The 24,562-nt window shown below is 35.5% G+C and overlaps 1 protein-coding gene across 1 annotated transcript; it reads right to left on the bottom strand.

Moving 5' to 3' along the window:
- Positions 1 to 5,339: 5,339 nt before the first annotated feature.
- LOC137408785 (uncharacterized) lies at positions 5,340 to 7,475 on the bottom strand. Its single transcript, XM_068095369.1, has 3 exons — positions 7,342 to 7,475; positions 6,427 to 6,549; positions 5,340 to 5,640 (listed from the first exon to the last, which is right to left on the bottom strand). Exons 1-3 carry the CDS (start codon positions 7,373 to 7,375, stop codon positions 5,468 to 5,470), a joined length of 330 nt encoding a protein of 109 aa, XP_067951470.1. The 5' UTR covers positions 7,376 to 7,475; the 3' UTR covers positions 5,340 to 5,467.
- Between the last annotated feature and the right edge of the window lie 17,087 nt (positions 7,476 to 24,562).

Here is a 24,562-nt window from a genome sequence, read left to right on the forward strand (position 1 = left end):
ATTAGGGAATTTTCTTGAGCATATACTGTCAATTTTTCCATTTTCCAATGAAGCCTAATTTTTTAAGTTCACATTGGTTCGCCACTGAAGTCAACCTATGCTAGTGTTACTATGTCACTATTGTAATAACGCAAAATTCAGCAAAGCTTGTAATTATTTGTTTTTGTTTTATCAAAATTCCTTGAGTAGCACCACACAAAAGTTTTCCTTTTGCTTAAAAAGTGTAATAACTGTTTTTTCAGATGTTTTCTCTATGTGCCTCTATGTTCACTCTATGCGCCTCTATGTTCACTCTATGTGCCTCTATGTTCACTCTATGCGCCTCTATGTTCACTTTGCGTGCATCTATGGTCACTCTATGTGCCTCTATGATCAATCTGTGTGCTTCTATGTTCATTCTATGTGTTTCTATGTTCACTCTATGTGCCTCTATGTTCACTCTATGCGACTCTATGTTCACTCTATGCGCCTCTATGTTCACTCTATGTGCTCCTATGTTCACTCTATGTGCCTCTATGATCAATCTGTGTGCCTCTATGTTCATTCTGTGTCTCTATGTTCACTCTATGTGCCTCTATGTTCACTCTATGCGCCTCTATGTTCACTCTATGCGCCTCTATGTTCACTCTATGCACCTTTATGTTCACTCTATGTGCCAGTATTGCATAGGCAAGCGGTAAGGGCCTAACAAGAGAAGAAAATCTAAATTTAATTTTGAAAGGAATCAAATACCAAAAACTGGTTACAGTTCTGTAACAAGTTAATAGCATCCTCACGTCACGTTTCCTTGGCCCAAGGAAATTAACGGCTTGTTATGAAATCCAATGAATGTGTTTCAACACCAAATAGAGCATCAATGAAACAATATGCATGAAAACATCTGGCATTAATGATACATATAAATTATGTGAGTGGCAGCATTCTTTTGCATCAGGAATAGTATGTCTGTGAGTGCATGAGTAATCTCTCAAAGATGGAGTATGTCTGCTCATCTTACTGCAAGCAGAGGCTGTGCGTGTTGGTAAGAGCCAGTGTCCTGGATAAACATGAGAGAGTCGAGTGGCAAGAGAACCTCAATGACTGGAAACATGCTAGTTGCAGGGAGTAATTTAAGGTTAGCTGTCAATCCTGTCACCACATATGACCATTTTGAGAATTGAACTCCATCCTGTTGTTTGCAGCTCAGTCATTCTTGAGCCCAAGGCCATCGCTACTCACTCGACTAGAAATAGTATGTCTACTAGTGGAGCAAGAAGCCAAGGTGAGGGGAGGTGTCTAAGGCTCCATAGAGCAGCAGAGTCCTTGTATTCCGGAATGCAGGCTGACTATTAGCATAATTATTCATATCGAGTCTGTTTTTGATAAATCTTGCACATTTTCGCAGGGCAACTTCCTCTTAGCGAAATAATTCTTGATGCTATTTTACAGTTGCGTAAGAATGCAAATCAAACTAGTGTTGGGACACGGTTGAAACAAACTGTCATGCTATCTCAAATTATGAGATAGTCCCTTTTGCTTTATGCTAGTTTATATGCTGAACCTATAAATTACGCGCAATAAAACATCACACTCGGTGTGACAAGATTTTTGGCAATTTCACAACTCAATCTTACATGTATATGAGGATCCGTACTATCATGGGTATATTGCAGCAAATGGTTCGGTGTATGTACAGCAAACACTCCTACAACAGAAATAATTCGTTCTAAGAACGTCTACGTTATACGGATTTAAAGATATATGAACAGTAAAATGCATGTAAATCCTAATCCCTTGCAAAATCTTTGAAACTCATCTCTTTGGTCTGAAAGGAAAAAACTGAACTGTCTGTCTGTCCGAAGTCAGCATTAGAGGAGAGGATAAAATAGCGCTTTCAACGAGACTCCAACTTGTGACCCAATCTAAGTACTTCAATCAATCCACTACCTTTAAGTGTTTCTAAATAAATGGGAAGTTACTCGCTCTCTGCGCTTTATCAGCACACCTGACAATCTCTCTAGACTACCAGGGTATTAGTATATATAATGGAGATACCCCTTTACGTAGTTTGTTTCCTAAGTGCGGCAAGAGGGAGAACGATATTTCTAAGGCTAACTATGAAACCCTCGTTATTCAAATCGAGTTTGAAAACTTGCTCCAACTTGACACTTTACATTATATGGAAAGGACATTTTTTCATCATTTGAGATTGTTTTTGATGTTTGAGATGATCTGACTGCCAGGATGTTTCAAGATTAAAATTGATAAACCTTAATAACAGTTAAAACGCTCAGATCAAGCTAAAGTGTGATTATGTCTATAGTTACAAAGAGACTGACAGAATAGAGACGCATAGCACTGCATCTTGAACACAATAGCTGATATCAGCGATATCAACGATAGCAACTAATGACATCATTTCACACGTACTTTTCTTCTGAGAGTTTTTTGGATTTTTAATCTTGAAACATCCTGACGGTCAGATCACCTCATACTTCAAAAACAATCAAAAATGATAGAAAAATACCCATAATATCGGATAAATCTACTAGAGTGTTGTGTAAGTTCATCTTTAACATATCGAATGTGACGGTCATGTGACGGTCATGTGACGGTCATGTGACGGTCATGTGACGGTCATGTGACGGTCATGTGACGGTCATGTGACGGTCATGTGACGGTCATGTGACGGTCATGTGACGGTCATGTGACGGTCATGTGACGGTCATGTGACGGTCATGTGACGGTCATGTGACGGTCATGTGACGGTCATGTGACGGTCATGTGACGGTCATGTGACGGTCATGTGACGGTCATGTGACGGTCAAGGCCGCTTTGATACGACGATCAGTGTTAGTTCTCCTGTGCAATCTAATTGATCAGCACTTCAACTCTCAGGCTGTTATGGGAGTTCTTAACTTTATGTTACAGCAGAGATATGTATGCCTGTTGTGATGAGACAACTCTTCAATCTTTACTATAATAGGTGCAGCGTCCACCCAAACTAATGGCTGAATGTTAAATATTCAGTTGCCTTGTACGAGATTCGAACTCATGACGTTTCGCATTTTAACAACTGCTCCAATCAGACCACTCATTTACATTTTAGAATAATTTTACTTATAACCTATTATTAAATAGTAGAAGATCCCATCATGTGAATTCCAGATAGCATAAAAAATTTATGCAAAGTTTTTGCTTCTTACTACGTATAAAAGTTTCATATATCGTAGTGTCAGGTAAGGCCAACTTCTCAAATTCGTTTTGAATAGTAACATACCTCGCCACACTTGTAAAAAACAACGCAAGTATACCATCATAACTATTATAATTATATACATTCAACTTCTATGATATTTTAGTTTGTCGCGATAGATTGTCAGATATGTTGACAAAACTAAGAAATGGTAGCTACGCAATTGTTAATAAATACTTGAACGCGATCGATTGGTGATTGTCACAAGTTTGTGTATCATTGAAAGTTCTAGTTCCTCATAATCTTAACTCTTGGGTACAGATAGATGGTGAACAGGTAGACACGCTCTTTTTATAGTGAAAAATATGTTTGTTTTGCCTTGTTGTAGATGTATGAAATATTTGTTATTAGTTTTACTTTGCAGAATAGACTTGGCTGTCTGAAAATATAAACAATCTGGCATAAATGTCTGTTAGAGCTGTACATTCTCCATACACTCGTTTATCTGTTAGCTACTACATATTGACAAGTACAACAAGAAGTCGATGACTGACCGCTGTAGAATGGTGAGTCGTAGAGTTGTAGGAATTGCCCTTGACATTTCTGAGTTCAGTATAAACAAGATCACCGTTGCTTTTGTAAAACCATTGAGAGCGTAGATGTTTTGCTTCTGAACACTAAACCATTAGTTAGATAATTAACAGGTTTAGAAAAATCAAGACTTTTCCAAAAAAAATTGTATTTTTCTATTGATTTTTTATTTTAAAAAGTTTTAAAATTATTTTTTGACTTTTTTACTTATCAACTTTTTATCGATGTTTTTTGATTGATCTTTTCCATTTTTGTGTTTTTTTTGAGTATGAGATTTTTGCCCTTGTTCTACCTGTCATCTACTTTTACTTCTTTACAAGTAAAACAGAAAGTTTATGATTTCCCTTCATATAAACTGATTGGTTCTAGTAGTGACAGGCTAGTAGCTCTAGTAGTGACAGGCTAGTAACTCTAGTAGTGACAGGCTAGTAACGCTAGTAGTGATAGGCTAGTAACTAGTAGTGACAGGCTAGTAACTCTAGTAGTGATAGGCTAGTAACTCTAGTAGTGACAATGATGATGATAAGAATGACTATTGTTACTTCTAAAAAATTACTGCACTGCAATGACACAGTGCAGTACTAATACGTCATAACTCTGGTATTTCGCGTACTTTTATTTGTATACAAATTATAATGATATTTGATTGCAAAATAGTTCTTGTTATTTTTATATGTACATAAATATCTTGTAAAATTTTGGGTGTACATCTAATTTTAGTAAGAATCAACTTTTGGTAGTCAACTACTCTTTAGGAGGAAGACATTCATGTATTACTGTGTTTAGTAATTAAAGACATGCGAGACGTTTGGATTTGTCTTATCATGTCAGCATTATTTACAAAACAAAATTTTCAGGTTTTATTTGAATCTGCATCTTTTTGTTCAAACTGAAGCTAACTGCTATTCTTATTAAGCGTGGTTTGGAATTAATTTAATATCAACTGTGTTACATATTTATTAATGTAACAATCTGTCACATTGCAAATAGACCATATCATGTACAACACTTTTTTTCTGCTCAATAATATTGAAGTCTTATCTGAGTGTATGAACAATTAATAAAAGTTGGAGTTGTCTTTTCTGTTCGCTTCTTTGATTTTTCTCATATATAGAGCTATTTCAAACAGTAGTAGTAGTTACGTCTTTAGAATGTTTACTAGTGATGCTGAACAGTAACATACCATCGGCAACTCTACTCTACCCCAACATTTTTTAGGACCTCACAAACTTGTTTTGCCTGAAATTCATATAATTTGGTGAGTGCTACTTAGAGAGCTAGTTTTTTAATGTTCACAAGGTATCTGTAAAGCATCATAATAGAAATGGCACATTATCAGTGATATACCAAAAATTCATCTATGTCTCTGCAAGCCTCAACCTATTTCTTATATGATGTTATTTTACAATCTTTGCTCAAACATACTGTAAGCATGGCTACATTGAAAGTCTCTATAACTAAATGCTGAAAAAGGGAGTTGTCCCCTCGTTAAAAATTTAATTACATTGAGTTTACCTGATTATGGCTCATTACAATCAAGACTAACGTTTATTCACCGTGAGAAAGAAAATAATTCTGTGAAAATTTTGTAAAGGTTTTATTTCAAACTGTGTGGAAAGCTATAGAGATTCAGAAAATCTACAAAGTTGAAAGCAGTTGGTGAAAGCTCAAAAAGCTGCTGCAGCCATTTTCTGCAAGCATCTAGTTGAAAAGCTTGGCAGCAACGAGTGGCGCAAGGAGAGCGAGGAAGGAAACAGCGGACGTTGAGGCGCTGTTGCAGTTGGCTCCTTCACAGTGGCATGTAGTTGTCTTGATGCCAAGAGCATTAACCTTGCTACAACCAGCACTACTGCCGACTCCACAGCTCCTTGCAACTGCAACCATAATATAAATATGAATAATGCTAGCAATAACAAAAATAGTTTTTACTCTTGGACAAACCACCATGGCCGTCTTTCCAATCCCACTGTCAGATGTTAGAAAAAAGACTTGTATTGCATGGGATTCAAACTCACAAATTCGTTATAGCAGCCATGCATAGTAACCATGAGAATCCTTTATTATGCACCCTATTATTTCAAATCACTGTCAAGTGCTCTATCATGTGTGCCACTCTTCGACATTTGCATATTTAACAGTATTTCTACGGTTAGCTGTTAATCATGACAATCTCTCACGGCGCATGGGAATGCTAGGGTGCTAGTTATGATAATAAGGAAATATCTGAGAGACATCTGTTACAATCGTTTCTATGGCAACTGTAAAAGTAGATTCAGTTTGAAACATTATGGCGATGTTCCAATTAAACATAAATGACAAGGAGGTCACTAAAGAGCAGTTTTCTGTCCTTTTAGAAACTGGTACAGTATGCAGAAAGGATTTACATCTTCTAAATTAGATTTTCTGCTGACCCAAAATTGATAATGATAAAAATAATACTAGTAATAATAACAATTATTATTATTTAGCAACAATAATAATCCAACTCGCCACCTTGCGATGTGTTTATTTGATAACAATGTCTTATTTTCATTATTATTATTTCCATTATTATTACATCACTATTATAAATAGCATTAGTTTCTGTACATGCATCCCAAGTTTTTGCAAACATCATTATAAGATATAAACTTGAAAATAGATCAAAAGAGTTGTCTTACCTATGCCATCTATATCAATCTTTGTGCATCCTGTTACAGAGTCGCCACAATCATACTCTCCAGACGGCTCAGTACAGGCAGCGCAAACGTAGCACGTGACAGCCTCTGAATATGTCACCATAGCTGCAAGAATAATTATTTAATGTTATTACATTTATTAATTATTTCAATATTATCAGGATTAGACCAAAAAATCAAAAAATATTTAATACAAATATCTCTCAAATTGTTTTAAGGTTTGTGTGCAAAAAAGAATAACTCAAGTGCAGAAAAATACAGTATTTGGCACCCAAACACTTGTTTTATTATAGACAGCACCTGACAGTGTTCTAAGTCTTCTATCAGAATTATAAATTATAAAACATTCTTAGAAAAAATGGAGAAAAAGATAACAATGTAACTTTTAAGATTTTTTATAGTTTTGAGACTTGCTTTGACTCTTAATGCATTAGTTGCAATATTAATTTGTATAATCAATGACTTAAATGGCAATTTAAGTCATTGATTTTAAAGCTTTCCATCTTGTCATATATATTAAAATAAGTTAATACTAAAGCTGCTAGCAAGATCTTTACTATAATAAGAGTCGTGTTCAATCATCTGTCCGAAGCCAAGCTAAATGCATTAGGAAAAAATATTGCACCGCATGAGAATCAAACCCAGCTATTCAGATTCCCAGCCAAGCATGATAGTATGATGCACCACCATCTGTCATGGTTTAAAATAGTTACGCACATAGTTATTATACCTGATGATCTCTCGCAGCGCAAGGGGCTGCCAGGGTACTAGTAATACATAAAAAAGCTTTGAAAATCTTTATGCTTTGTATACTTACATAATATTTAAAATTCATTATAGAAGTATAATTGATAAAACTGAATATAAATTAAAATTTTTGTATAATCGTGTGTCTACCTGCAACAATGAGAAGTGCGAGTACAGCCTTCATTTTTGTGATGAGATGAATGGAATTGAAAACAACACGTCCTTTCTCTGAAATCTTCGCCAAGCGAATGACTGCGGTCACCGGCGTTTTAATGTTCACAAAAACTGGAGAGTAGCTACTGTGTTTAGCCTTCGTTCTTTAAATAAGCTAGTTTACTTTTTATACGCAGCGCTGAGTTTATTATGGCCATGCAAATTCAGGCTAAGCAGAATTAATGCACAGCGACGGCTTGTTGTATTGAATACAGCTCTTTTGTCCACTCAAAAAGGGTTGTTTTGTGAGACCATACTCAGCAGTCAGTCTGTTGCTATGCAAGTGTTAGCGATCGAATGCGTAGTCGGATATAGCATTTATTTACATGGCATCCATGAAAATCAATACTGAATGTTCAAGAGAAAGTAGTAGAATCCTAGAGGCAAGGCATCTATTAAGCTTAGCTAAGGTCCATGCCTGTATAAAAGTTATCACCAGCCTCACTCCTTAAACCTTTGAAACCGGGATGTTTTAAGAAAGTTCGTTAAATCAGTATATGTTGGAATATATTTCAGTTGTAGTGTCAAACATTTGCTAGAATTTCACCACTTATGATGGAATATTAGTATGACTGCTTTTATATGTTACAGTAAATTTGTAAAATGACTGAGTGAATCAAGCAATTTATTTGACAAATTGTCTGAAACATTGATACGAAGTAAGAAAATCTCCATTCGGTTCAGATAGAGGTACTTGTACCCGGTTTAATCCGGGTAATTTAGACCCTGATAAAAAATTTCCCTGTCCATTCTCAGAACATTTGTTTTCTCGAAATTGGTTTACTCCGCCATTATGTCTGTTTAGCTTGGCCGCTGTGACTTTCAGTCATTGTTTCAGTTCTTCGATTACTGTGTCTACGCTTTGTGTTATGAGCCTGTATTTACACTTCAATGATTGTGTTGCTTTTTGACAACCTTCCTTGACAAACCTACCTTGACCACCGCCTTGCCAAGATCTTACCTTAGCTTCTCCACTTTTTATTGAAGTTTTATTTTCCGTGGTGGCTCCCTCTTGTTGTTGTTCCCAGATGGTTTGTTCACCTTCAAGCATTTTACACAAAGTAAACTTCAGCAAGGACAAGCCTGTTGGTTTCGCCGATGTCCGCGGCTGCCATGAATTTCATCGCTTGTTGATTTCCACCATTTCCTTGCGTAGTTTCTCATTTGATATTTTTGTGAATCTAGAAATCGTGAGCCTTTCTTCAGCATTAGCTATGACATCATCTAGTTCTCTGGTAATTTCCTTCTCCTGTTCTGTTAGATTCTCATTTCCGTTCTCTGCTATTTGATGTTCTGGTGTTTCTATAGTCTCTTCTGTTTGTTCATGGTGTGTGGTGTTAATTTCTCGAATGTCTTTTTTCTCGTTCTTCTGTTTCAGTTGGTGTTATATTCAAACTCTGTTCTTGATTTCTTCCATATCTGGGTCTGACCGTAGTTAATCAATTTATAATAATATTAGTTATTATTAATATTATTATTAATATTATTAGCATCTTATTATTATTATCAGCATTATTATCTTGTCATTAATAACCAATGTTATTATCATTATTAGTTTTATCTCTACCTACTATTACTACCTACTTATTACTATTACAATTACAGTGAATAATATGACTATTCTCTGTTGTTGATTTTCTCAGTCTTTAAATTCTTTTGAATTTGCGTCTTGTTAAAATATTTGATCTTAGACATCCAACACCTTTTTTAGTTTTTAGCTTGGAAGCAACATTTTGATAAAACATTGATTGAAACTCTACACAAATCTTTATCTCTCGACACTCAGTTTGCAACCAAAGAGACAGGACACAACACGTTTAACTTTAAAAGGTAATTATTTTTTTCTCATTTGGAGAAGAGGCTGTTTTTATTAAGTATTAACAATAAGCCTCTCTTAGCATTTCTTTTGACGTCTTAGCAAAAACTTGTGACATTCACTGAAAGTTGATTGTAAATATTTTTATAAAATCTTATAAGGATTTATTATCAAGTAGCCAATACACACTTTAAGCTTGTACACACATAAGTCACAAACTGTTGTGTTCTCTTTTGGCCCGCTATTGTTGCTAGTTTAACAGGTTCTGCTTGTTGTAAGAGTTTTGCTAATTGTAAAAACTTTATTAATTATGAGAATCTTTTTAGTTGTTAGTGTTTTACTGGTTGTAAAAGTGTGTTATTTTATAAAAGATTGGCTACTTGTTAGAGCCTTGATAGGGAGATTTATGCTAATCATAAGATCGTTGCTCTTAACGGGAGAGTTTTGCCAGAATATGAGAGTGTTGCTAGTTTTGAAAGATTTTGAAATATTCGTAGGTTTTCATGAATTTAGCCTAAATCTTCCATAAGCAAACAGTCCTGCTGTTTTACATCACTAGTGAAGCAGCAACAAAGCTTTCCAAGCGTGATGCCTAGACTGCCATTACTTCTTTCAAAAGCTGGCACTCTGCGCAACAATACATTGCCAATATTATGCTGTTTGCAGAACTTCCTAATGTAAACACACCACTAATCAACAGCTCTATATAATAGCTACCGGCCATTAGCAACTATTAATATCTGACATTTTGCACCTTAGAGCATTTTATTAGCTGTGGGATTTTAGCAAAAGCTATACAGTCTGCAAAATGGATAACTTTTCTTCAATCTTTCAAGATTTACTTCTTCGTAAAAGATCATAATTTGTTTACCAATAGTTAACACGAAATTTATTTTCTCGACTAATGAAATATTTCTCTCTTTCTGCAATTCTTTCAAATTTAACCAAAATGTCTGCTTGCATATCGGTGTGTCTTTAGATGACTTCATGACCAAGCATGATTTGAACCACAAACCTACTGACAATAAGCAAGTATGCTAACCACAGAACTATGGCTGTCTTTTGATGAGTAGAAAGCTTCATTACCAGGCAGGGCCTTATTACCACCTTATTTTTTCTTGTCGAAGGTTTTTGAAGACCTATGTTCAAAATAGTCAAATATTCATTAAAAAAGTTTTGCCAATAAAACATTTATATAGGGACGTTGCAAGAATTTGTATCAATACAAGCAGTATCACTATTATGAAGAGCTCAAAACTCAACAATTTTTGATATTACTTTAATTGTTGTTTTAAATGTAAATATTACAACACTAGTGCATGAAAATTTTTAAATTTTTCTAGCCACAGTTGAAATATGAAAACATCCCACTTTTTTCTTTTTAAAAGTTTTTCCTACATACACGCATCAGAAGTAGTGCGTAGTCAGTGATGAAGTTGAGTAATAGTCAGCATTTTAGCAATCCGCTGCCCAAAGGGCAGACCAACAGAAAAAGCAGATTTTGGCATGAACCAATGATTAAAAGTGAATTATTAATAGATAGATATATAGATAGTATATAGGTAGGTGGATGAACTCTATTATCAGCTGTCAAAGAGGTCAAGAGGTCAAAGCTTTGCAAACCAAATTAGACATAAGAGTAAAGAGTAGTAAAGTTAAATTATCCATATTCAAAGAAAAAACTCTTTTTGCTTAACTCTGTTATATAATGTGGTATCGGTATCGGTATCGGTATCGGTATCGGTATCGGTATCGGTATCGGTATCGGTATCGGTATCGGTATCGGTATCGGTATCGGTATCGGTATCGGTATCGGTATCGGTATCGGTATCGGTATCGGTATCGGTATCGGTATCGGTATCGGTATCGGTATCGGTATCGGTATCGGTATCGGTATCGGTATCGGTATCGGTATCGGTATCGGTATCGGTATCGGTATCGGTATAATTGGATTGGTGTTGGTATCTGGTATAAGGTGTAGCAGAATGTAATGGATGGTCAGACAGGTTGGAGGTATATGAGTATTTAAGACAGCAAGTATCTAAACCCAGCTCCTCAGCATTAAGGGCAGTTAGAAGCTGATCATAACTGTTAATATCATGTAGCTGAACCTTAAACAGCTCCTCAGCATTAAGGGCAGTTAGAAGCTGATCATAACTGTTAATATCATGTAGCTGAACCTTAAACAGCTCCTCAGCATTAAGGGCAGTTAGAAGCTGATCATAACTGTTAATATCATGTAGCTGAACCTTAAAACGGAATTGTTGAACTTGTCCTAACTTTTTTTATAGGTCTTCGATAATAAGATTGCTAAAACCTTTAACATCCAGTCAACAGACAAAGATATTTTTTCAGCGTCTAAAACATTAAAATCGTGCAGTTTATGGCAAATCGTACGCATAGTCATATGAGCTATTTCAAATAATATTTTTATTTTTTAACGATTTCAAGTTAGCACTCTATATAGAATGTATTAAACAAGCAAACATGGTACCTTCATTAGCTTTGTTGCTATTTGTACCAGCATTTCTGTTTTGCTTTGTTGCTGTGGCGACATCGATAAATCACAAAATAAACCTCTTATAATAAACTACACAACAAAGAAATATAAATGTGACAGCCGCAATTTTATTGACTAAATGCTTAACAAATATTAACCAACCGAATGCTCCTCTCTAATTACAAGGTTTTGAGCGAACACAATGTTTAACTGGTATTGGTAGCTCAGTGTATCCCAGCCTAATAGAGCTGAACTTAAAACCTTTGTAAACATTCTATGCTTGTTTTCCCTACCGAGAGTAGCTTGTTGTTGCCTAGCAGTCTAGTCATCGACATAGACCCATGCATAGCAGGTTGAGATTTGGTTAAGGAAAAGGTCTATGGGGGGGGGGGGGGCAGGAAGAGAATGTGGCTCTATATTTATCCATCTACCAGTTCATTGGCATTTGGGTTCGTGTCTGCCTGAGAGTTGTTATCTCTCTACCAAGCGCGAACAAGTGATGACATCACGTTAACAATATCTTCTTCCAGTAAGCTTCGGTGAGGGTCAAAAAGTAAGCCTATAGTCTAGCATAGCATAGGCCCTTGTTCATCCACGAGGCACTAACATGGGGTGTTTAACATAGCTATTAGAGAAATACTTTAGCAATACTCCTTAATTTGGAAATTTAAGCAGATTTATTGGGACGTGTTGCTTTTTAATACAATAATTTTGTACAATTAACCTCCTGCTCACGGATAATCTCTGTCCACTCTAGCTAAATCTTTGGCCCCCAAAATGTTTTAGTCAAGTCAAGTTTCAAGATGTATTAATTTTGCAAATATATCTATAACGAAATATAAATTTGGTAAGAAATTTATTAAAATTTGGCTAAGCATAAAAATTACTAAAAGTTTCATATTACATAAAAGGTGTGTAACACTCATCAGATAAAAGCATTTTATCTGATGAGTGTTACACACCTTTTGTGTAATATGAAATTTTTAGTAATTTTTATGCTTAGTCAAATTTTAATAAATTTCTTACCAAATTTATAGGAAGCTCTACTTTAGTATCGAGCACTTTATGCTGACTTTTAGCCTATACTTTATTGTATATAGAAATATATATATACCGAAATACATAAATATAATGAAATGTGTATATAATGACATAGATATATATTTTTTGTATAGGCCTATATATATTTTGGTACCCATAAACAAGCATGCGTGTGCGTGGGTGTGTGCGTGTGCGTGCAAGTATGTGAGACAATGTAGGTTGCTTAATGTATAGTACTGTAAAGTATCCCATTTTTGATGAACAGAGTTTTTCAGTGCCCAGACATGGCCCGGTCTGTATGATCCAAGCAAACAAGCCTCGTCTGTATCTCCTAGAAAAAGAAGAACGTACAGATATTTTATGTTAAGATGCTGTGAGGTCAGATTGAACCAGTCTAAAGACAAATCAGATTTTTTTATTTAAAATACACTGAATTGAGTGAGTTGAAAATATGCCATACTATGTATAGTTTCAATTATTACTAATCAGCCCTTTGAGGCAGTTTTTACTTTTTTGATAATCATGCATAAATGTGCTGGTTTTTTTGGCATATTTATCAATTTTTTTAGCTTTTTCGAAAGTGTTTTTTCTAATTAGAACCCCAAGTATTAATATATACTTGGGGCTCTAATCAAATAATAATATAGGCCTATATTCTTTAATTAGAGTTCTAATATTAAGTTATTTATTTCACATCTAATTAAATATTGGGTAGCTTTATATATTTCAAGAGGCTGAGAACTATAATTGTTCAATTAGAAGTATGTAAGAGTGAAGAGAAGGTTAGTTCACAGACTTTAATTACAATCTCTACGAAAATTATCCAGCGAGTGTAGACAGAATTTGTAGACAGAGTTTGTAGACAGAGTTTGTAGACAGAGTCAATCACAACACAAACAATAAAGTTATGACATAAAAATTCATAGATGTATTCATAGATAAATATGTGAAATAAAATAAAACTACCACTGTGCTCATTGTACTTGCGCTTATATTCCGATACAACTTTATATCTGCTGCAGTTACGCCATTTAAAGAGAGAGGAAACACTGTTACTCATGGTTTTATGACTTAAAGTCCATAGCTAGTGCATGTGAAAGTAAATGTAACTTTAACTGGCTGAGACGCAAGGCTAGGGTTGAGACTGTGCCATCGATACTCAAAGCAGAACGCATCCTGTTGAGCGTACCAAACTCGGCAGCTCACCTGTAATCTTGTTTTACGCAATTAGCATTTTTATATTCTCTGATGATTGAAATTCGAGCCCTCTAATTGATTTTAAATTGTAATAAAAATGTAAAATTTATCTTTGCACAAAAAATACATTATAATATAAAAGGTATTACAAAAGAAATATGAAAACCACTGTTCACTTCATCAGCATTCCATTAGGAAATGGGTGCACGCTCCACCTCTTTGCAGTTAGGATATGTCTGTGTTAAGCATTTGTCTTTACAAAAAATAACCGACTCTAGCATCTCAGCAGATGTCAGTGAATAAGACATTCCTAAACATTTCTAAGGCCTATTCTTCAATGTCTAATTGACTTGCTTTCACATATCGCTGTTTGCAATAGGAATTCAACTGTTGACCTTGTGGCATTTGTATATCTATACGCAAATGCTTCCATATCATTCATATGTAATGCCACGTGTAGTAACGGCTGATCCAATTATCAAACTCTAGCTGCAGAGCAGCTCAACTTTTAAGCTCACACTTGCTGCCTGTTGGTCATCTTTTAGATGGTACAATGCGACATGCATGTGCATTTATATTACCTGTTTGTGTGCCAGGACTGTTGCACAATTAAATTATCCTAGCTGTGGTTTAATCTCTATAATTATAGTGATGTAAGAGTTTAGAAAACCAGACAATGGTTCAGTCTTTAAAATCTTTTTAAATCTGTTACATTTTGTTCTGCCAATCATAGATAAAAATATACCATTAACATTCTTTCGCATATGTGACAGAGTTATGTTTTTGTTTCAACCATTAATATAATTTGTTTTGCAAAAAGCTTATTATAAAGCAAAATTATTACCGTTTTGTTGCAAGGAAATATTGTATTATTTAGCCAATTTTATATCCTGAGTTTGCATTATTATATACTTGCATCCTTTTTTGGAATTGTAGTTTCACGGTATTCACAATAGTGATCACTTCTGCGTTAACCATCAGGGAATAAATAAAATACACGGCATCATTCAAAGCATCAGGTGCAACCTTCTACTGCATCGTATTGTTACCGGGAGAGACATTACACAATAGTTCATTTTTTATTCAGCTCAATGCACTTAGATGAACTTTCATGTATTCATCCAAATGCATTGATGAGCTTCACACTCTCTATTTGAATGAGATGGTTTAGAACACCTGACCTGTAAACAGCAAGTCAGGTGTACCAAAAAACTCTGCTGCTGCTGCCAGGGTTGACATCCAACCATAAATTGCTCTCAGCAACTGGTCATGTCTCCAGTTGTTAAAGCTGCCTTATCGCTGGACTCAGACACGTCCAGCCAAGATTACAAAGCCATTGTTTGTACAACAATGGTTATTAAAAACACGCACAGCCTCTGCGAACGAGACATCCTATTCGATCTTCGAGGGATTGCTCACAAGGCCGTCAGCCTTGTGAGCCTGTTTTCTTTTGTAAAAAGAAAACAGTTTAAGTTTTTAAATATATCTATATACATATTACATTCTTATACAATAGTTATGATATGTTCAGCATATTTATAAATTTATACGAAGCTCCTCTCTCAGTGTTTAATAATTAATAATATCTTTATAGTTACAGGCAAAACATCATCCTTGTTTCCTGGAAAATAATATTACTAGATTTTTAGCACCGATGCTGCTGAGCACCTAGAAGTCGACTGACTGCACTAACATAACTTTTTATGCATAACAACTGGGTCAGCTATTGTTTGACATCTTTTTGGTCATGTTACTATATATTTAGCAGATTCTTTCTGCATTGCGCCTTGTCTGATGTAACTTACTATAACTTACTTTAATAACCTTCACTATATCACAAATGTTGTGCCCAGCTTACCCGACGCCTGGGTTAGAGATTATGATAAGATCTTGCTTTTAACGGGACTCCAAATATTTATATCGATTATATTACACTTACTAGGGCGAGACAATACCACTTTTTAGTATTTTAGAATAGTTGTGCACATAGTTGTTCTCTGTACTGTATTGATACCCCTGATGATCTCTCACCCTCACACTAGACTGTCACAATAATATTCTTCACAATAGTAAGGGCCTCGTGTGTCTGTCTGTCTGTCTGTCTGTCTAAAGCCGCTGTTGGATGTTGGAAAAAAGATTGTTTTATACAGGATTAGAACTCATGACATTCAGTTTTCTAGTCAGACATGCTTAGCACATTTTCGTGTTCCTAAATAATTTTACAGGTAGTTATTCTCTGTGCCTTATCGGCAGACATGACAATCTCTCATGGCACACTGGACTATCTGGTTGCTAGTTATCAATAGCACTTATTTTGGTTCATATTTGCTTTTTATTTAAATAAGTCGCAAAAATCCTTTCGAAATAGTCGTTTCTGATGTTTTGCAAACCAAAATATTATTATTCGAGCAATGCAGTAGTGTTACGAACAAACACCTGCAATCTGGATGTGTTTGTTTGTAACACACTCGCAGCGCCTAGCTGGTCATTATCTCAACCGAGCTGATTGCCTCTCTTCTCGGCTCGATGTTGCCAAGATGGCTCCTTCTCAGCACGGCAGGGATGTGCTGTCTCCTTTTTGATTTACTTGGCTGCCGGGTTTTCATCCAAGCTGATGTTTGGCCAGTCGGCATCCTTTGCGATGACATTGGCTATTATATTGCTGTGTTACACGTCTCTATTTATGTATATTTTGTTTTTGTTATTTGTGGCTTCAGATAGATTCCTATAGATGGTTAAAATAACTTAAAGAAAGGTTGCGTAGAAACTGTCCAACTCTTTCTTCTAAATTCTGTAAAAATATTCAAGTACCCAATGCCAATAAGACTGTATACTTATCAGTTATAAAAAATATGCACAACTAGTGTCACCATTTTTGGACGTCTGGGTGTTTCCTTCTCTTCTGAATGTTTTGCCCACAATCAAGTTTTACCAATTGTAATTTTGAAACATTCTGGCAGTCAGATTATCTAAAACTACAAGCAAAATTTCAAATGATAGAAAAATATCTGTACTTTCTGATAGAATCTTTTGAAATTTACTGTGAGTCACCTTGTAAAGTTATTTCACAAAAAACCAAAGTCTTCACATTTTACATTTTGATAAGAGTTTAGCGTGTCTTTAACTTGTGCGCCGTTAGGATAATGTGGCTCAGTTTGATGGAAATAACTGAACATAAAGATTTGTCTACTGTCTAGCATGCTATATTGTGTACTTCTTCTTAACGGTTCGTAATGAAATCGATTGCCAACCATGTGATAAAGGAGCCAGTAGACGCATGAGCGGCTCACAAAAGGGGACGGCATTTGAAGCATATTTGTTCAATCAATATTATACAAGTATGATTGTTATTGGGCAAAAAATTCCTCTGAGTACCATACACAATAGACGTTTTTCATAGACGAGAACAGACGCCATTGCGACATATGCTAATAATAGACTTGAACAATTGCTCTGAATATGCAAACACAGGCAGCCTTGAAAAATCTTGTGTAAGTTTAATCAGAGCATGCTTCATTTCAGCCAATTCTATAGCAGATTAATTGTGCAATGTTTTCTTAAAGAATTGAAGAAGTGGTTTTGAGGCCAGCGAATTAATTCTCATTCATCTTGATTCAATTCATGTATTGCGGCATTCGCTGCGTGATATTTGTAGCAGTAGCAGTGAGTGCAGTACATAAGACAACTTTAGGTGCTCTCTAATTGGGCAGCATAGACTATTTTTAAAGAATCACCCACATCAAATTTGAAAAGGTTTTATCAAAAAATAGAGATATTTTTCTATCATTTGAGATTTTGTTTGTTGTATAAGGAGATCTGACTGCGGGGATGGTTTAAGATTAAAGTCTACAGAACTTGATCGTGCTTCAAACGTTTACAAGAAACAAATTGTCCAAATGTGGCCCTATGACAAACTCATTCTACGTATGCTAAAAATGTTTTACTGCATTCATTTGCAGATTTCCAATGGAGTAATTACCATGTTAGTCACATATCTTTGAAAGCGGCCTAAAGAGACAATCCCGTACCACATTTTCAATAGGCCTTTTTTGGCCATTGTCAAGCATTTAAACTTTCTGACAAACTTTTAGGAAATCCAAACGCAACTTTAACAAAACTGGATCAGATAACATACTCAGAATGTTCCCGCTTCATATATAGGCTCTCGATAATATATTTCTTCAAAACACAATATCTTAAAAGTATACGAATATTTGCAATTCACTCTCCTATGAAAGTTAATTTTCCACGCGCCAGTCTTTTGGAGGATGGTAACTTTGAAGATTTCAACAGATGTCAGCAATATTCAATTTGCATTCATGACAGCTTGTTGTAATTTCTGTTATGAATAATAATTTAGGCTTTTATGAAAATTTGTTTAAGATACAGTAGACGCCTCTACAATGTAAACAATCCATTTTTAGAATGTCAACTCCAACCGCCCATTTACTTCTTTACAAACCTATCATGGTTCAAACACAACAATCCACTAAATTCCATGGTATAAATTTGTTTATAAAACTCTGTGTTTAAGGAAAAGACAACTCCTACAAAATTTATTTGACAACACCGAGTCTTAGTATTAAATAATCTTCACTACAGTAGCAGTCGTGTTAGTTCATCTATTTGTCCGAAGGTTGAATGTTAAGAAAAAGATTGCATCGCACAGGACTTGAACCCTCGACATTCAACTTCCTGGACTGACACTCTGTGAAAATCAATCGTACAACCCTTTATGAATAATTGAGCAGAGAGTTATTCTCCGCGATTTTTCGGCACACTTCATTTTCCACAGAGCACTAGACTACCAGGGTACTAGTACATATAAAACCTCTTCAATTACAATGTTGCGATTTTCGTACAAACATGAAAAAGTTTGTCGATAAGCTTTTTCCAAGTGCCAGCAAAAATATGCACTTTATTGTAATTATAGTAGAGTTTCCACAGCCAGCTGTCTCGGTTAAATTAGAACCTTCAGAAAAGCAAAAGGCTAAAAGAAACATGGGTGTAAATCTGCATTTAAACTACACACCATCAATTGAAGGTTTTGACTGGCGCTATTTCAAAACAATTATAGAAAAATTTAGCCTGAAAAAATAATTATTCACAAATTTAATTATCAATTTAATGAGGCTTAGATGTGTAACTAGTTTTTGATTCAATTTTTAGCTCTGTTAGATTTTAAGGTTAGATTCAGCTCATTTAAGATGAAATACTGCAATTACATTTTAATACTGAGCATTCCATCTCCATCCTTAATTTTAAAACTCGCAAAAAGAAAGAACAGAAAAAAGAAACAGAAACTACCTACATATGGTATTTTGGCCTGGTCTCATGACAATATTTTGGTCACATGACAAAATATACAAACTAACAATGTTAAAGGTTGACTTGCAACAAAACTCACATTACAGTTATTTGGTATCAAAAGATTCACATGTCTTACTCTGCTGTGTTGTAGGTGCCAAATATGTGGAGATGTGATTACAAGCTCTTAAAAGCTCAAAAACGAAAAGCCGCCGTAGATTGGAATCTCTTTATTTCTCTGACGTAGTCATGAAATTTATTTATTGTCTTGTTACGTGATGTTCTCAGGTAAATTGAAAGGCCAATAAAAAGCTCAATATAAAACTTATCGTAGCACTAGTTCATGACAAACACTCTGGGTTTTGCCGAAGACCCCGTATCAAATAGAAATGCTCGCTACTTTACAGTTTTGTTTCGGTTTGGTCTAATCGGCAAGTCGTAATCTGATCATGTGTCCAATACTTCGCAAATAATTTCTGCAACACTTTTCAATTATCACAGGTGACCAACAGGCTCGTCATGATTATCAGACAATGATGTGCACTCCTTCGAGCTAAGGCTAAAAAATTAAACGAATTTTTACGGTAAGTTATAAGATATCACTGCAAAAAGTGACAGCATTACAATGACAATAAAACAGACGAGTAAGAACAATAGACATGGTTTTATTGAATGCGTGAAGTATATTTGTGAAAATATTTTGACGAATAAGGTTGCATGAAAGTGTAAACAAAAACCATCTACCACAGCTACGTCACATTTGAGCCGTTTTGAAAAGAGAATCCAAACTAAGGCGATCTCTTGTGGCTGCGATTAACTGTTCGTTTTTTAGCTTTTAAGAGCTTGTAATCACATTTCCACATATTTTGCACCTACAACACAACAGAGTAAGACATGGTGAATCTTTTGATATCAAATAACTGTAATGTGAATTTTGTTGCAAGTCAACCTTTAAGATACGATAAATCCAAGTTCTGAAAGTGTGTATTCACCAACTACAGTTTCCTCTCACTATCTCAAAGTTTTGGCTTGTGCATAAAAAAATCCTCATATCATTTGGACAAGGTGCCCCTGACAAAGGTGAGCTCTGGTGAGTTGGCGCTGCAATACTTTACATAAATTTAATCGAGTAGCGCATTCACTACTACTAGCCTTTATGTACTCGGAGCAGTTTTTTACAAATATCAATTGGATCAGTGCAATGAGAATGGCCCTTAGCAACTCAAGGTTAACTCTAACTGAAGCATTGGCAGTAATTGCTTTTGTTTTGTCTGGTACAAGGCAACTCTGTCATTAATATTAGACAAACCCTCAGCTGGGACAACTATTTGATCTAACGTGATCCTAGTCCTCATACGACGGCTATATAATAATACTTTTGGGAAAACCTACGTGAATGAGTTTGAATGACGACATAACTTTATTTCGATTGATCTGCACGTGCACAACATCCGATTTAGGATGTTTGAGTGTTGAAAGGCCACGGGGGAGCCATGTTGGTTTAAATTATACAAGAATATTACTTTGATGCATACGGTCTTGTAAAATGAGGCACGCAGCATAATGCTAACCAGACGTAAACCGCTCCACATATACATGATCAATACCATTTTTTACTACTTGGCATCACATGTTTTAGTTTTCGAACTTTCAGTTACTAGAACTACAAATTCGTATGAACTGTGATATCACATAAACCACGATATCGAATGAACTGTGATATCATATGAATTATGATATCATATGAGTGAATCATATTACAAGTGGTAACTTAACTTCACTGCCGGATATTTTGTTATATTATACTGCTGTGTATTATATTATAATATTTTGCACTATCCTGTAATTTTATATATTATATCAAATTGCATTACATTGTAACGATTTATATTATGATATTATATCATAATGTATGATATTATATTTCATTATATTACATTGCAGTAAATTTTTTATAGTATTTATATTGTAATGTCGTATTATATAATGATACATATGATATTACAGTACAAATTATATTATATTCACTAGTAAGCTAGCAGGTAAATCAATGATGCGCAAAGAATATGTCTGTGCAGTATTATTTTGAAGTTATGGAAGGTTGTCAGATAGCGCAGGTGTTGGAGTGTTGGTCTTCTTTATCTCCACTTCTAGCAATGGCTTTCGATTGAAAGATAGACACTACTGTTAATATACTAAAGGTTAATATTCTTTATATAATGTATGTTATGTCACATTATATTCTGCCAGGGCGCTGGCAGTTACATGCGCCATAAGAGGTTATCATGTGTACTAACTATGTGCACAGTTGTTCCAAGCCATGGCACATTCGTCGAGTGGTGCAGATGGTGGCTTGCTTAGATGAGTATCCAAATATCTGGGTTTGATTTTAACAAACTCAAAAGCAGAGTACTTCTAAAGAAGAGAACAACATTTACAAAATCAAATGAAGCACCAAAAATAAACGGCAGGGAGAATGGGATCATTCTAAACGTAGAAGGAGGGAGGAAAGGAAAGAGAGGGAGATAGAGGGAGGGGGAGGGAGGGGGAGGGGGAGGGAAAGGGAGAGAGAGGAAAGTCAAAGAATCTAAGCATTAAGTCGTGCGCATTTTACGAAAAAAACGTGCACATTTCACCAGTCTATGACATTGTCCAAATGCCGAAGGTTTCTGTAATAAACGTAGACCGTTTGAGGCGTAGACCGATTTACAGGTACAAAAATGTGGTACACAGTTTATCAGCCTATGTTTTTTAATTTAACGAAGGTTTCATTAAATTATCTAGAACAGGGCTGGGCAAAGTGCGGCTCTAGAGCCGCATGCAGTTCTTTGCAAATTTTGTTGCAGCTTTTTCAACTCTGTGAAAATTCAAATTTTTTGACGTATATAAAAATACCCTTATAATATACTGTACAAAACTACATGCATTGTGACATACTAGGCTTATTTAAATGTGCACTATTACTGCATTATATATAGCCTACACATGCATCATGAGTCATAGTTCATGGCATCATGCACAGGTAGCTTTTCCGATGTAATAACGTCTGTTGCTGACCTAATGAGGACAAAATTAGAATGCTCTAGAAATGTTCATCAAGAAGTCATTTCATCATGATTTCATAATGTTGGCTTGTGTAAGATGCTGTCTCTTAGTTGAACATGTCATTTGCTATTAAGCCAAATGATGCAGTGGGAGTAGCAATGACATCTTTAACAAAACGAACCATTTCCAGAGTTACAATGAGAACTTCACAAAGTAAACAAAATAAAAACGGATCTACAAGATAATTCCAAGATGAGTGGACCCTGGAAAATGCGTTCATCTTTAGGCTTGGCAAACCGCAATTTCTATTTTGCCAGGAGATGGTCTCCGCTAACAAGAAGACGAACATCAAACGCCATCATGAGACGCAACACACAGAGTTTACTACTACATGTACATTTCTACTGGGATCTGTGGCTAGGCATCAAAAGTTAGATAAACTTCAGAAATCATTAAACTTTTTAGAAAATATGCTAGTTTTTTTCACAGCTGCTGATAAACGTGCTACAGAAGCATCTCTACGAGTTTCGAAGATTCTAACAAAAGCAATGCTTCCCTATTCTCATGCTGAGATTGTAAATAATGCATGGTTGAGGCTATGGAAACACTTTTTTCCGATAAGCGTGATGTGATTGGTAAAGTCAACGCAATACCACTTTCTAAGAAAGTTGCTACTGGTAGAATTAAAAGCATTTATGATTATCTCAGTATGACTTTGCTAAACCATATAGACCAGGCAGATTACTTTCCAATCGCTACTGATGAATCTACTGATATAATGGGTTTAATTCAGTTAGCAGTTTTTGTAAGGTATGTAGGCTATTGTGTGCACACTAATAACTGGTCATGTCATTTTACCATGCAGTTGCAAGCTGAAGTCATACAAGTGCATTTTAAAAGACAGTAAAGAGAGAACATAACTCCAAGTAGAAAAAAGATGCACCCATTTTTTGATATTTGTTTCCAAAATACTAACCCACACATTTATACTACATGCTTCTTCATAAAGCATCAGCATGTTTCTTTATAAAGCATAGTATAATTCTTTAGTCCTATACCCTGTGTTACATATTCCTTGATGGTAAAGAAAGGAAGGAGGGGCTTCTTAATTTGGTTGAATTAGAAGGAGTAACTAATGGCCAGGCTATCTATGACGCCCTCGTTAAACGACTTGATAACACGAAGATAACTCTCCACAAATGCATATCTGTAACAACAGATGGCGCTCCAACCATGGTTGGAAGAGAACAAGGTGTCATAGCTATATTGAAGAAGGATATGCCATCAATGCTAGCATTCCAATGCATTATCCACCAAACTGTTTTATGCGGAAAGCTAAAAGATCACTTGCAGCAACTAATGTGTAAGGCTATGAAGATGATCAATTTCCTCAGAAGTCGATCAGCTCTCAGACACAAAAACTTGAGAAAGTTTCTCAAAGAAAGCGATGCCACTAGTGAAGATTTGCTAACATAAAACAACATTAGATGGCTAAGTAAGGGAAACGCTCTGTCGAGGTTGTGGAGTATTCATCAGGAGCTAACCTCATTTTTAAATACATGCACAAGCCTGATTGCAAAACAGTTTCAAGGGATTATGAGCTCTTCTAAATATATGAGTGACCTCGCCTTCCTTTTTACATCTGTGGCCATTTGAATGATCTGAGCCTCAAGCTTCAAGAGAAGAACGAGACTATTATTGATACACTACCAGCTGTTTAAGCCTTTTCCCATAAGTTGGAATTGTTTCTAGTGGATGTGTAAGGTGATATGCTTCACTTTCCTACTCTAAAAGCAATTTTAGATGAGGATAAACAAATGGCCTCTTGTACAGCTGAGTACACTCACTTTATAGAAAAGCTGCAACAAGAGTTTAGCAATCGATTTAGTCAGTTTCAATCTTTGAAAAACATCATACAACTCATAAAAGCACCTCAGAAGGCAAAGCTTAATGGAGAGTGGGTTACTCAGTTGCCATTGAAGAGTATTAATGCCTCATCTCTGCAGCTGGAGTTGTGTAACCTCAAAGGTACAGATATAAATGAAATTGAGGAGGGCTTCTACTTGAAAGCTTCAACAAAGGCTGAATATCCACAGCTTGCTCAACTAGGAAAATGGTTTGCTGCTACATATATATGTGAATCAGCATTTTCATACATGAATAATGTCAAGAGCAAGTTGAGATCCACTTTGACTCGAGATCACTTGTGTCAGCTCCTAAGAATAGCAAAGAATAGCATGCTGCAATAGAGC

Source organism: Watersipora subatra, chromosome 11, assembly GCF_963576615.1.
Source record: "Watersipora subatra chromosome 11, tzWatSuba1.1, whole genome shotgun sequence".
NCBI classification, from domain to species: domain Eukaryota; kingdom Metazoa; phylum Bryozoa; class Gymnolaemata; order Cheilostomatida; family Watersiporidae; genus Watersipora; species Watersipora subatra.